Genomic DNA, 14,075 nt, shown 5'->3' with positions numbered 1-14,075 from the left:
CTCTTCAGTTAGGACGTCACTTGCTTGAACATCTGCTGCTTTGCTCATGTGCGTAGTCCACCAGCCTCACTGACTACTGTACAAAAACACTACTGTATTCACTGATTTTGGTGAAATGATATGGGGCACTGAATTTAGTTTAAGTTGTGTTTTTGTACAGTAATCCAGTAATCAAGAGGCTCGGCGGCCTTCTCGCCTTTCTTCCACAAGTGGACTAGCACATGAGCAAAGCAGCAGATGTTCAAGCAAGTGACGTCTGAAGACTGCTTGATGAGAGGGCTGAGAGATTACATTTTCATTTTCATTTTGACCCTCATGGTGACATGTAAATGTAAATGCTATAGACTGGGGGTGCTGTTTCATTTATTGATATTCATTTGAATATTGTCCACTGTACAACAGTCTGAAATTTTCATTTTCAAATTGTGAGAGAATTTCATTTTCATTTTGACTTAAATATTGCTTGCTTAAATGGAAAATCAGGTTACACTGTTTATATTGCATTTTCATTTTCAAATTTGAATTAACATTTGAATATTGTCCACTGTACAGCGGGTGACAACTTTGAAAATTAAATGTCAAACAGCTTTTCCATTTTCATTTTAATATAGTCATAGAACACCCATAGGGGTATGTGAAAATGAAAATGCAAATTAGATAGTTTCATTTTCATGTGGAATATTGTAAAGCTATTGTGGAACTACATTTTCATTTCCAAGTTTACATTATTGTTTGAATATAGTCCTGTGGCAAACAGTTTCCATTACCATTGCTATTATTCTAAATCTCCATGAGGAATTTGCATTGTGCTGCTGTATGCTGTATGGAAGCAAAAAGGAGTACAAGCCACAGTGAAGTACTTCTCAGAAAGTGGACTGATGTGAACCCATGGGTGTGTCCTTTAACTGTCGCTGCTATTTGTCAATGTAAGATTTCAGCAAACATGTACCTGAAGTGTGTGGAATATTAAACTGACCTTCCATTTAAATTTTAACACATAACACATGATAACACAAGAAATTCCCTTGAGGATGTAAATGTAAGATCTTTTTAAATACATTTCATCTGGTTGGAAATGAGCTACTCGTTGGGTGAGATTACCTACAGCTGCCCCCCCTATTTTGATTTGGTATGTAGTTTTGACGTTTGAGTTGCTCTGATTTATGGAGAGTCTGTCTTATGGCTGGCATGCACCAAACCACCAAAGAAACAGATAGCAGCACACAGTGAGTTCTTTTCCATACTAGTGGTAGAAACATTTACAGACAATCACTGGGATCACACCACCTTTCATTTGTTTAAGCCATTAAAAACAGATCTCAGTGGTGTGCTATCACCAGCCCACCTGCAGGTGGAGCCAAGGCTAAATAAAGACCTCAAGATCAATCTGATATCCACACAAGAGATCCAGAGGAGTTCAAAGCCCCTACGCACAAATGTCTTCACTTATGCTTGACTGACATCTCCCTCACTCTCCTGTCAATTTTATTGCACTTGTTAGAGTGGAACTAATTAAAGCTTTATGATTTTTATTAGTTCATTAGGTTTAGTGACCTTTGGTCATTTCCAGCATAGCCCCTCCAAAACAGAGCAGAAGTCTGACTGAACACACCTGTGTCTGGTCCTCAAGTATGGAAACCACTACACTGACAAATTGGATTTATTTAAGATTTTCTTGCAAGTATGAGATGCTGTGTTTTGTACATGTTTGCTAACTGAAAAAAAGAGTCTGAGTCTTGTGGTAAAAGTTATCAGTGCATTTTATTCATGTATAGACATTATACAGTTTTCAACATTTCTAATGTCTCAAAGAATCTTACAAATATTTTCACGAGTCAACATATTCTGACATTAGATATGCACACGCCCTCCTGCACACTTTGATGTTTAAGTGCTTCTGCACTCTTAAAGTGCAAACAGGGTTCAGCCCACTGTCAACAAATGGAAAAGAATAATATGCAGGTACAGGTACATGAGTCAACAATTCAACTACCTTTCTTCATCGCGAATGCATTCACAGGACGTAGACAGACCTGACAGACAGAGACAATCACAGAGGGACAAAGAGAGAAAGTATTTTTATGATTTTTAAGAACAGTAAGTCTGTAACTACTATTACAGCTAAAATAATTGTCCCAAATGATATGAAATAAAAATGTAAATTAATAATATTAATAATAATGAAGTAATATGTTAAGACTCATAAAATTAAGAACAAAATTTATAACGCAACCAAAAAACAACATGTTTTCTCATGAGCCTCATAATGCTCACCTGTGTGCAGTGGGATCACAGTGTGAAGGCAGCAGAAATTATGAAGGCCAGCAGCAGCACACCTGAGGTCTCTTCAGGACGAGTGGACAGGTTGGGATCTGACCCTGAAAACAAGAAAAAAGAAAACGCAGGTCAAATAACGGCCGTGCTGTAAGATTATGCACATTAAACCATTGTATGGCGCATTCACCTGTTATTTGTACAGTTTTTATGATTGTAGCTGTCTTCCTTGAAGCAGTGTTTTGTGCCTCACACTTGAGAGTGACAGATTTAAGAGGATGATCCACTGTTATCTCAATCACATTGCCCCTCACAGTCTGACTGTCCACAGAAAACACGTAGCGACAAGAAGGCAGACATTCAGCAGTACACATAAACTTATACTTTCCTGCAATTTCTACTACATTGGGGCCTTTGATCTGAACCTCTGATGGACCAACTGAAAGAAAGATAGTGAGGATAGATCGTTAATGACAAAAAGTTTGTGACCTGTACTTGATGCAAATGTAATAGACTTAATAACTTTATATGGTGTGTTGTCTTTAAATATGATGTTGTTACATTAGTTGTTTCCAAAGTGCAAACCATGGAAATCCAGAGGTTTTTGTTTTTTAGGAAAACGCCATATATTTACAAATGACATAATCAGTTTTGTGTAAAGGCTTTTAGGTGAGCTAATGCTCATTCAGGAAGCCATATTGGAGGTTCAGTGCTGTTGGGGACAGTCCGTCTGATGAAAGGATCGATACCCCTGTCACGTTTATTTGGTAAATATGAAGCTACAGCCAGCAGCCGGTTAGCTTAAAAACTTAAAAACTGGAAATAGGGAAACAGCTAGCCTGGTTCTGTCCAAAGGTAACAAAATCCGCTAATCCACTAATTAACAAGTTGCATCTTGTTTGTTTAATATGTACAAACCCCAAAGTGTAAATAGTCTTGTCATCACTGTGAGGTTGCCAGGCAACCAGCAGAGATTCCAGGAAGACACTGCTCCCGGACAAGAAATAGTACGGGACATAACCCCCCGTAAAACCACAACTAGTTATTTTGTACAGATTAAACAAACAAGATATAACATGTCAATTAATGAGCTTTAGAGGTTCTTGTAGCAGATTTTGTTACCTTTGGACAGAAGCAGGCTAGCTGTTTCTCCCTGTTTCCAGTCCTAAGCTAACCATCTCCTGACTGTAGCTTCAAATTCATCATACAGACACAGGAGTTGTATCAATCTTCTCATCTAATTCTCGGGGAGAATGTCATTTCTTTAATGCTTAAAACTGGAAGATAACATTAACATGCAGGGGCGTAGCTATGAATCGGGGCCCCTTTTTTATTAATAAAATAATTTTACAAGAGATGTGTTCTCTCCAGGTTTAGGACCTTTCACCACACAAGTAAATCTAGTGAAACTCTTGACTTACATATCACATCTATGTTTCGAGTAGCAGCGACAAACATCTCAGACACACTATTGGTGGCTTTGCAGATAAGAAGTCTGGACTTGGCCATCTCCTGAGGAGTGATAGAAATAACATTTCCTTGACCACTTATCCATGGGCCTTTATCTGTCTTCCAGGCATAGTTACAAGATGGCCGACAGTAGGCGTGGCAACTGTAGGTGTGGCTCACTGTTGGATTCATCAAATCAGGGCCTGTGATGGAAACGTTGGCAGGTCCAGCTAAGGTGAGAAAGATAAATAAAGGAGTCATTAAAAGGGAAGACATTCACAAAGCACAGAAGTTGTGAATATAGGCCAATTATTCTGAAAGCCATAGAGCAGAATTTACATTATTTAACGCTAATATCTCAAATCGGCTACCACTTACCTAACACTTGCAGTTGCTTTGTTGTCGTGGCAGTCAGCTGTGCACCGTCATCTGTGGCTGTACATGTCACTGTTAAGGCCTCTACCCAACTGTTAACAGTGAAGGCAAGCACATTGCCTTGACCCTGGGCACTCTGCCCATCCAAAGACATAGAATAGGTACATTCAGGGCAGTTGGAATCACACTCAACGCTGCTCGGCACACCCACAGTCACGTAGTCTGGACCGACAATTATACAGGTGATTTTCTGTCCTTCTGAAAATGTCAACAGTCACAATTACCACTATAATTTAGAAACAGGGTTCGCATTTCTTTACAGTCATCATACCAAGATTTTACAGTGAATTTTATAGTATCTGGATGTTTAAGATGATACAGATAGCATCTTTAATATAGGTTTTATTGTTTATTTGAATGAGAAATCATTTACCCTTACCATCATCATCTAGTTCAGGGTTCTCTCCATCTGTAGACAGTACTGGCTGAAGGCCTATACAGTCAATGAAAACATATCATTGTTATCTATAACAGCATGTGGTATTAAGCATCAAAGTTCATTCTTGCCCTTCCTCACCAGACCTCTAGTGGCCGTGGTAATTATGACGGGAGCAAAGAAAGAAGTCAGGTGAGATTGTATAGAGAGTGACAAAATACGAGTTGGGTGGTGGTTGGGTCAAGCAAACACAGAACTTTCATCCAGGTGACCGAGGTTTGTGTCCCGTGTGAAACCAAGTCAACATTGACTTATTTAAAGTTTTAAGTTATATAATGTTACGTAGTTGACTTATGTAACGTGACTTATATAACTTACGTGACTTATTTTAACCCAAACCACAAACTTTTCCTAAACCTAACCAAGTAGTTTTGTTGCCTAAACCTAACCAAACTGCGACCGTTTCACAACATTAATCACGTGTTTAACGTCATGTTACTTACATCATGTGACTTGTGTAACGTACTTAGGTGATACGCCTGTCGCTGGTATTTCCAACGGTCATATATGTCATTTTGGGGAACAGTTGTATATGTCGTTTTGGGAGTCACTGACAATCGACCTGTCGTTTAGGTATGAGGTGTGTTGTGGAAATACTATTTTGACTAAACCATCCCAACTCAAGTCCACTTACAGCTTTTTCCAGACCTTTCAATTTTATCACATAGTCTTCATCAGTGGAGTTTGCTCAGTTGTCATACCGATTGTTGAAAGCTACTAAATGGACCTTGAGTTGGGATTTTTTTTATCAAATTACTATTTCCAAGGTCAAGAATGAACTTTGATGCTTAAATGTTTACGCTAACACAGACGCAAAGTCATTTTGTAAGCTTGCAAGTCAACAGGTCCATCTCCATAACAACTGAGCGACTTCCATCTGCTGATGAAGGCAAAGCTAATAAGTGGACCTTGATTTGGAATTCTTTTGTCAAATATCTTGGGGAACTGAATAGCAGTGGTGGAAGAAGTGTCACATCTTTTACTTAAAGCTAGGCTATGTAAGTTTTAAAAGAAGAAATAACAAATAAAAGTTAAAATTAAGCTAAATCAAAAGTTAAATTCATAAGCAATAAAACACACCCTTGCTCAGTTTTATACACTAATTTTGCAGCTACTGCCTGATTTGGTCTGGCATGACCAGTACCTTATTTTGGCTAATGTTAGCAAAATGTATATGCCGTGTAGCTGACATTAATGAGTCAGTTTGCTATCTTTATAACTTTTTTTAGCATTTACCATTATCCCATAATTGTCAGTTGTGGCTATTCGGCCGCTGTTTAGCAAACGTTACATAGCCTTGCAATGCGTGTTAGTAGCAATACAACGATGTAAAAATACCACATTACATGTAAAAATGCAGCAAAGTATTATCAGCAAAATATACTTGAAGTATTATATTATTGGATTCTTTTTTACTGACAGATTAATGTGTAAGTAGCATTTTACTGTTGTAGCAGGTTGAGGTGGAGCTAATTGTAACGTCTTTATATAGTGTTGTGTAGTTTATCTATAACATCACTACTTCATATGTTAAAAGCTGATGTTTTTGTATGTAAAATATTCATCTGCAAAGTAACCAGTAACTATAGCTTTCATATGTAGTGGAGTCAAAAGTACAATATTTAGGCTACTTCTGAAATGTAGAGGACTAGAAGCATGAAGTAACTTTAAATGGAAAAACTCAAATAAAGTACAGGTACCACAAAACTGTACTGTAGTTCATGGTCTATCACATTTATAACAGGTAATATACACAAAGAAAGGAGTATTCTAGTAAAAACACAGTAAAAAAGTTTTCCCAACAGCCATTAAAATCAGTATGGCAGCACTGACACATTGTGCCAAAGGACCATATTATCACAACAAAAATGTACTCCACCACTGGTATTTTTGTCAAAACGAAAATCCTTGTATTACCTGCAAGAAATAGCAGCAACAAAAGTCCGATAAAATTTGAGTGTCCTCCATTTTGTTTGGATATTTCGGTATTATCCATTGTCCCGTAAGACTCTGAAGTGTACAGCCACCAGGAAATAGACAACTGGCACTGCATAGTCAGTTAGTCAACATCAGCCGGCAAACAGCTCTTATCGGAGAGAGCTGAGAAGAAGCATATCTGCCTTCTTAGTCACTCTAATGGAAAATCCATTGCTTTTAATTGATAGCAGATCAACATCAGTAGAATGTGAACCACAATGGTTATAAAAAGGTGACTTTTTGCAGATTCTCTTCTGCAACAAATCATCAATTTAGATATTTTTACTAGTGAATCTTGGGTCAGTTTACCAGATGAGATGGGAGTCCATGGACAAGCTCAGTTGTAAGAGTGGAGGATTACAGAGCGGCAGTGCTCCCTTCTTTGGGCTTCTGGTTTAGAGTTTATGGGAGTGTTTTGGAGATTGTAGGATGGTGTAATGGTTTGGAGACTGGCCCAAATAGGGAACTGTCACAGGTCTGATCACTGTAAAAGGGAATTTGTCCCAAACAAATTAGGATTTCATATTGGAAAACACATATACAACAAAAGGTAACATGGCATCATCACAACTGAATATAAACATCAACTAGAGTAAACACCTAAAATAAAATTTGAGAATTTCACGTTTAAGGACTCTGTGTGTCATTCACAATAAAAAAAACATCCTTACAATGAAGAGAAATTGCTTGTGGGACCTGCCGTGGTTAATATGATATGTGACAACATTATTCACTTCTGCCTTCCCAGCAGTCATCTCGGTACTGTACAATAGGTGCCCTCGCCCTTAGTTCCAGAAATAAATTATCAAAATGCAAACAGATAAAAAGGCTGTTACGTAATGGATAGACTGAAGGAAGCAGTAGCAGTTAGCATGAAAAGCATTTAAACATGTTGGCAACGGATGATGGACAAAATCATTTGAACACATTAAAATGACAACTGAGCCGCTTAACAACTGAACAAATCACATTTATTGAAAGCAAAAACTTTAACAAACATAATATCCATTACTTCTACACAAACACAAAAAAGTAAACAAGAAGAAGAACACAATACATTTTTTGGTGCAGATGTGTATTTGCGAGCATGTGCAAATTTGTGTGTAAGAATGTGTTTAAGCAGAGGTATATGTGTGTATATGTGTGCTCTTAAAGCAACGTCTCTCTGGAGTCCCTGGGCGGCCTGAAGGTCAGTATCTCAGTGAAAGTGTGACCTGCACGAACACGAAAGAGATTACTATGCATAAGCCATTCTACATCATGTCTGTGTCCTACTTTCAGATCAAAGTTCAACACCTTCACCTTTTCTCTAAAATGTATTTTTTTTCTGTTACTTCTCCTGTTGCACATATATAAATGGCACCTTTTGTCTATTATTACGTGTTAAGCAGCAAGTAAGATCTAAGATCTTCAGTGACCTCCTCTGGCAAACAGCAGGTACTGTAACAACACTGAAAGGATTCATTTCCTGCTACATAAATCTCCCCCCTCCTGTCCATCTGACTTTGACTGTCCTGCAAATTAACAAAACAAAATGTCCCCTAAAGCAGAATAAAGCTTGGGGACAAGTCCAACAAGCTGTAAACGCAACACTGACATATTGTCAATATACACATCCAGCAACATTAGCATTGATTTAAAGTCGTGTTTCAGGTGACCTGGTAAATGTACGTAAGTCCAATATTTACTCTCCTTTTAGTTCTGTTTTCATCTCCACTGACTCATGAGGGAAATATCTGGCTCTTTCGCTATTAAATGCTACACTATGTTCACAAGCTAGCCGCTAACTCTGTCTGTCTGCTGTTTGGTGGTGGTCAGCTACCTGACCACTAGTAGTTCACTGGGTTTATCAGATCTTTTTCACAAAAAACAGTTGCTGCGGCTTGAAACAAGGTTGATGACAGTGGTGAGATTAAACCAAAACAGTAAAAAGTTTTTTTTAAACTAAAACAATTAACTGTAAGAGGCTAAAACGCTCCATAGCACTGAGGGGAACTGCAGAATTTGGTGATCATTTTCTGTGGGTTTGTCACTACGAGCGACACCTTTCACATTACACACAGTTGCTTGACCCATTGTTAATATAAAAATATTCATGAATGCAGCTTTAAATCTAAATCAGCCTCTCCCCTCTGTCTTACGTTTCCACTGGTCCAGCTGCAGGTCTGTGTTGTCCATGGTCTGATCATAAGGCAACGCCTCAGTCTCCTCCTCGGCATCTCTGAACTCGCTGAAGAAAGGCAGGTCAAGCGCCTCCGAGGCGCTCACCCTCCGCTCAGGGTCCAGAAGCAGCATCTTTTCCAAGACACACACTGCTGTGTTGCAGATACACATGTCAAGGTCAGCATGACTTTAGTGCACCAACACCTGGGTAAACCTGTGTACAGAGATCTTTACGTACCATTTGAGCTGGCTTTGGAGAAAATAGAGTGCAAATCTTTTTTTGGCACTTTTGGTAGACTTCTAATGTAGTTTTTGGCCTGTCAGGAGAGGAAGTGGAGAGAGAGATGACAAAGGTTGGTGTGTAAGGGATTTTGATCAGAGGGAAGTCAGGTAGGAACAATATTTTTTTCCTGATAATTATTGTATTGTATACTTATTTATTTTAACTATTTCATAGCTAAAAGTCTTGGATTTTACACGATCATGAGACACTGAAACTCACAACACACGAATTATGAAACTCTGTAAGGGTTACTTCCTCAGACACAATGTAACGCACAATGCAATGGTTCAGGGGTAGTGAAACATTGGGATACAATGCCCAAATACATTTAAATGAATAATTCATTAACTACAAACATAATTAAACAAAAAAAAAGAAACTGTTACATTTTTCTGTAGCTATAGTGAGTGCTAGAGTGAGTCGCCTTAAATTGTTATTCCACCCAAAATAAATCAACAATCAAGCACTCGCCCTTTAAAGGCTTGACAGGTGGCTGTAAAAAAATTGGAAATACTAGTTTCCTCATTGATGAGGTGGATAACAGAAGCTAAGCTCAGCATGAAGTCGGTCACAATGATTCCAACAGAGGAACAAAAGTAGATATACTGTAGAAACTACTCCTGCAGCATACCCCACTTCTCCACCTTTCAACTTTACAGCCAGTGAGTGTTTCATACAGATTTTGCATGGAGTGCATGTTTTATATGTGCGTCTAACCCCAGGGTACGACTTACATCTTGGCTCTGTAGCTTCACAACAAAGTCAGCAGTTGGGGTTCCTGTAATCTTCATGATTTCTCTGAGCTGGTCCAGGTCTGGCAGTAGCTATGGTCAAGTATCATCTGTTGCATGGATTTTTACCTTTCCAATATGAGCTTTCTGGCTTCAGCTTATAATGCTAGTGTGATCAACATGTACAGACAGTAGAAACAGGAAAGTTGGCAATTAGATTATTCATATTTGCCTTTACCAAGGAACAGCTGCCCAGGATCCGAAACATTTTTAGCCAAATACAGGTCTAAAAGGAAGCAGACTCAATTTTCATGATGCTGACACATTAAAAGACAGTTACATCTTGCAGGTTTGACACAAGACAAAACCATGCCGGTGTTGATGAGGGTTAAGGATACGATCATTTCCTTTGAACAGTGGCTTTCCCAGCAGCATTTCTGCCATAATACAACCTGCCGACCAGATATCCACTGCAACAGAGAGCAAACATCAGCTTTCTCATTGAATCTGGGTTATGATTCCCAGACACACACTGCTGTGTTGTTATTATCTGGGTCTCTTTGCCTTTTTCTGCACTCCTGTTGACACAAAATGTGAAGAATGAGAGTTTACCAGTTTGTGTGTAGTGCATCCAGTTGAGGATGACCTCAGGTGCACGGTACCAGCGCGTCACAACGTAGCCGGTCATTTCTGCGTCAGCCTGCCTCGCAAGGCCAAAGTCAAGAATCTGAAGCAGAAAAAACACAGAACTGTGACATGAATATGTGTAGCTGTATGGAATGTTCACATTAAAACGGCTTTATGTAAAGTTGGATTACCTTTAGCTCGCAGTCCGGGTTAATGGCTAAATTTCCTGGTTTAAGGTCCTGTGGGATTCAGAAATGTGAGACAAAAGAGAATAGTTATATAGTCAGTGAGTGATTAGAGTAATCAGAGGACATTCATTTGTAATTCTTTTCATGTTTTGAGGAAAGAATCTGTTATATTTTAATACCTAGTAAATTTCAGGTAGCAAAGTATGTAAGTAAATGGATATATAAATATCATGTTATAATGAAATCCTTCAATTTTAATCACATGAATCAAGATTTTTACTTCCTGAGACACACTTAAGGGTATATGCGAACTTTAGATCCCTGAACATTGACTTGAAGGCTGTTGCCTCTTCCAGGGCTGGTAACAATGAGCTCAATCCAGCCATTCTGTCTGAACATGAAAAAATCAGATTTTCAAGATTAATTCATACAATTTCTACTGGTACTAAAATGTTTGCATGTGCGAAGCCGTTAACTGGGTTGGTGAAGTCAAATAGAGATGTATGGACATGTGGGACATTTCAATAACAAAATCTAATAGACAGCATCTCAGAGCAAAGCCCCCTGTGTGGGAATCAGGATGAATGGGATTGAGTGTGAAAAAGAGCAAGAGCCCCACCCCCAAAGCTCATAGACTGAAAGGTCAAAGTTCACACACCCTGTGGATGATCCCTGCAGAGTGGATGTACTGAGGAGAGAGGAGATATAGACAACATCAGCAACTTCAGCTTATTAACAATGGTGGAGGAAACATGGTACAAACTAAGACATAATTTCCACTAATTTCCACCACTCTAACAGATACTGTATGGATGTTGGTAAAGGTAATGAGTAACATGCATATATATATATATATATATATATATATATATATATATATATATATATATATATATATGTGTGTGTGTGTGTGTGTGTGTGTGTGTGTGTGTGTGTGTGTGTGTGTGGTGGTGGTGTTCACCTTGAGTCCTTTCAGCATCTGATAGACAAGGAACTGCACTCTGTCTTCTGACAGTCTCTCCAGCTTCATCAGCTTGCCGAGGTCAGTGCCCATGAAGGGCATCACCAGGTAACTGTGGAAGAGAAGAGGAGTGGAATCTCTCCGGTGGAATAACAACCGATTTTATAATCAGCATTCAGGAATGCACGGGAACTTACAAGTCACGTAAGCGGTCCAATGAGATTTCAGCAGTGAAAACATCCAGCAGCCCAATGACCTGATCAGAGCCAATTAGGAGAAATAAAATCTGATTAAAATAACATTTACTCATGACAGTTATGTTTCAATCAAATGTTGTAATTTCCCTTTTCCCCTTCTACATCATCCTGCAGCCCCATTCCCCTCTTTTTAAAAGGCATTAAATGTGTTTCAGAGTAGATTCTTTTCATTAAGAGTGCCCCCGAAAATGTTTATTTCAGTGATAAAATCAAAGACTGAAAATACAAGCTTTAAAATACATATCGTCGTTTGTCTGAGGAGAGCGTTCTTACATTTTCGTGCTTCATGTGTTTGAGGAGTCGCAACTCTCTGTAAGCCCTTTTGGCAAAAAGTTTGGACTGGAAGGGCCGATGGAGTTTCTTGATGGCCACCTGAGTCCCTGCCCGGCGGTCCCATGCTGAACTGAAATAGACAGATACATAGGTATATCATGTAAGTATAATTCAAAAGAAAGGTTGAACAGGTTAAATTTTACCCCTAAAATCTCAGTTGTATCTAAAATTGAAAATGCTCTATTGCAAAACTTCAATCAAGACTTTTTTCACGGCAGACATTTGAACACATCTATAAGGAAATCCACAAGTGTAATTAATAACATCTAAATGGAACAGTGCCTCATTAATTATTAATTATTATATAAAGTTATTAATTACACCAGAGCCTTTCTTGCTATAACAAGTCACAGTGTCTGCTGTGAAAAAAAGCTGTTGTGATTAAAGACAAAGTCGTGGTGCATTCTATGCACTTCACTCGGGGTCTGACTTCTTCCAACAATGAGATTGGGGGCTGGTTTTCTTTGTGGTCCCTCATCCACACAACACAAAGCAGAGCCATCTGTGGAGACCAAAATACCTCACACAAGCAGTAGTGCTGCTGCAGGAATATTATAGTATACTCACGTAAAGGAAGTGAGGTAAAAATCTACTTGAGTGAAATAAAATAAAACTGGTTAGACAGAGTATTAGTTACTCCTTCTTTTGCATCTGTATATTGCTTAACAGAGCCACTTCTGTATTTCCTCTGTACTGGATGCAAACTAAAATACTGAAAATACAAAATACAGGTTGTAGTTGAGTAGTTGTTTATAGAAGATGGCAAGAAACAGAGTAGAACTAATTTGTTACTTCCATACTGTGCTTTGAACTATGTATCTATAAGGACAGGAAGAGGTGGTTTTAGATGAGAATGCATTTGGTAAATACATTGAATAGGACAACTTGAATGTGTGATTATAGAGTCCGACATGGCATAAACCCTGACTCCCAATCAGCTGATAACAAATTCAATCAATACTTCTCTGAGCTGAGAAGTTGATGTTTTCCTCCTATACTTACCACACAGTCCCATAGGCTCCTGTTCCGACCTGCTTCAGGTCCCGGTACCTCTCCGGAACCTCCCACACGGTTCTGTTTACCTCCTGCCGGTAGAATCCTGTCCTGGACCGCACAGCCATACCCTACCGACTAGACAAGGCTGAGGTCAGGATGTGGGTCCGCTCGATTCTCGGGTCCTGTACGCTCCGTCCTCGCATGTGAGTAAACTGAGTTTGTACTTTAAAACGCGCAGTCCGTCCCGCAGAGAAGAGTTTGGTGGAGCGCAAATTCCTCCAGATGAACCAGCAGACCACTTGAGCGCTTTGCAGGGTCGCCAGTTACACCCCCAACACACACACACACACACACACGCATTGTTAGTCATGGCTCCTGGTCGCCTAGGGCAGTCTATGGGTGTGTCTACAATGTGTGTGTGTGGGGGGGGGGGGAGCCACAAAACATCTGCCCACCCTAAGGTGATACCCCAATAATACTCCTCTAATATTCCTATAACGTTTCTATAATGTTCCTGCTGAGTAGGCAAACAATTACTTTACATTAATGCTCATCAAGGTCACAAAAAACATCTACCTTTTCTACTAATAGAAGCCTTATATCAGTTTGAGAATATTTTCTCAAAGTAACTTTTATTATTAGTTACAGTGAGTATATTGAAAAAGTTTTAGTTTAGTTTGGTGCATTTCTAGAGTGTTTAATAATCTATTTATATTGATCTTAATTATAATCATGTTGTGTTTTTTACTGTCCTTTGGCATCATTACAGTGTTACTATACTATACTATGTTATACTATACTACACCATTCTATGTTATACTATACTATTCTGTACTATAGTATGCTATTCTATTCCAATCTATACTATGCTATACTGTACGAATTGAAACAAGGGAGTCTGGGCTAAAAAACATTTGCATACCAAAAGTATGTGGATAGGGTTGTCCACATACTTTTGTCCAAGG

General features: G+C 38.9%; 2 protein-coding genes across 5 annotated transcripts; both read right to left on the bottom strand.

Annotated features, from left to right (window-relative positions):
• Window positions 1–1,742: 1,742 nt before the first annotated feature.
• LOC122871337 lies at window positions 1,743–7,007 on the bottom strand. Of its 4 annotated transcripts, none has more exons than XM_044186337.1 (7): window positions 6,512–6,956; window positions 4,538–4,591; window positions 4,102–4,356; window positions 3,696–3,953; window positions 2,465–2,713; window positions 2,275–2,378; window positions 1,743–2,033 (listed from the first exon to the last, which is right to left on the bottom strand). In XM_044186337.1, the coding sequence occupies exons 1-6, from the start codon at window positions 6,645–6,647 to the stop codon at window positions 2,290–2,292; spliced, it is 1,041 nt and encodes a 346-aa protein (XP_044042272.1). In that variant the 5' UTR covers window positions 6,648–6,956; the 3' UTR covers window positions 1,743–2,033; window positions 2,275–2,289. The 4 variants fall into 4 exon arrangements, with proteins under 4 accessions (XP_044042272.1, XP_044042273.1, XP_044042271.1 ...); XM_044186338.1 differs by having other exon boundaries at window positions 2,663–2,713; window positions 6,512–6,955; XM_044186336.1 differs by having other exon boundaries at window positions 2,275–2,713; window positions 6,512–7,007.
• Window positions 7,008–7,520: 513 nt separating this feature from the next.
• Window positions 7,521–13,462, bottom strand: LOC122871339 (mitogen-activated protein kinase 12-like). The gene is made up of 12 exons (XM_044186341.1): window positions 13,117–13,462; window positions 12,055–12,184; window positions 11,722–11,780; window positions 11,525–11,636; window positions 11,222–11,251; window positions 10,567–10,614; window positions 10,361–10,475; window positions 10,147–10,218; window positions 9,752–9,831; window positions 8,973–9,051; window positions 8,713–8,886; window positions 7,521–7,785 (listed from the first exon to the last, which is right to left on the bottom strand). Exons 1-12 carry the CDS (start codon window positions 13,233–13,235, stop codon window positions 7,721–7,723), a joined length of 1,083 nt encoding a protein of 360 aa, XP_044042276.1. The 5' UTR covers window positions 13,236–13,462; the 3' UTR covers window positions 7,521–7,720.
• Between the last annotated feature and the right edge of the window lie 613 nt (window positions 13,463–14,075).

This window comes from Siniperca chuatsi, linkage group LG23 (genome assembly GCF_020085105.1).
Source record: "Siniperca chuatsi isolate FFG_IHB_CAS linkage group LG23, ASM2008510v1, whole genome shotgun sequence".
Classification (NCBI taxonomy): Eukaryota; Metazoa; Chordata; class Actinopteri; order Centrarchiformes; family Sinipercidae; genus Siniperca; species Siniperca chuatsi.
Note: the sequence above shows the minus strand (reverse complement) of the source record. Positions and strands in the feature narration are given on the sequence as shown.

Bases quoted from the DNA above. Each gene is read 5' to 3' on its own strand.
- LOC122871337 (XM_044186336.1), bottom strand. From the start codon at position 6,647: ATGCAGTGCCAGTTGTCTATTTCCTGGTGGCTGTACACTTCAGAGTCT. The intron at 4,592-6,511 runs GTAATACAAGGA...TTGACTGTATAG, and splicing joins GTTGCTGCTATTTCTTGCAG to GCCTTCAGCCAGTACTGTCT. The intron at 2,714-3,695 runs GTAAGTCAAGAG...TCTTTCTTTCAG, and splicing joins TCGAAACATAGATGTGATAT to TTGGTCCATCAGAGGTTCAG.
- LOC122871339 (XM_044186341.1), bottom strand. From the start codon at position 13,235: ATGGCTGTGCGGTCCAGGACAGGATTCTACCGGCAGGAGGTAAACAGA. The intron at 11,781-12,054 runs GTAAGAACGCTC...GGCTCTGATCAG, and splicing joins AACACATGAAGCACGAAAAT to GTCATTGGGCTGCTGGATGT. The intron at 11,252-11,524 runs GTGAACACCACC...CTCTCTCCTCAG, and splicing joins AGATGCTGAAAGGACTCAAG to TACATCCACTCTGCAGGGAT.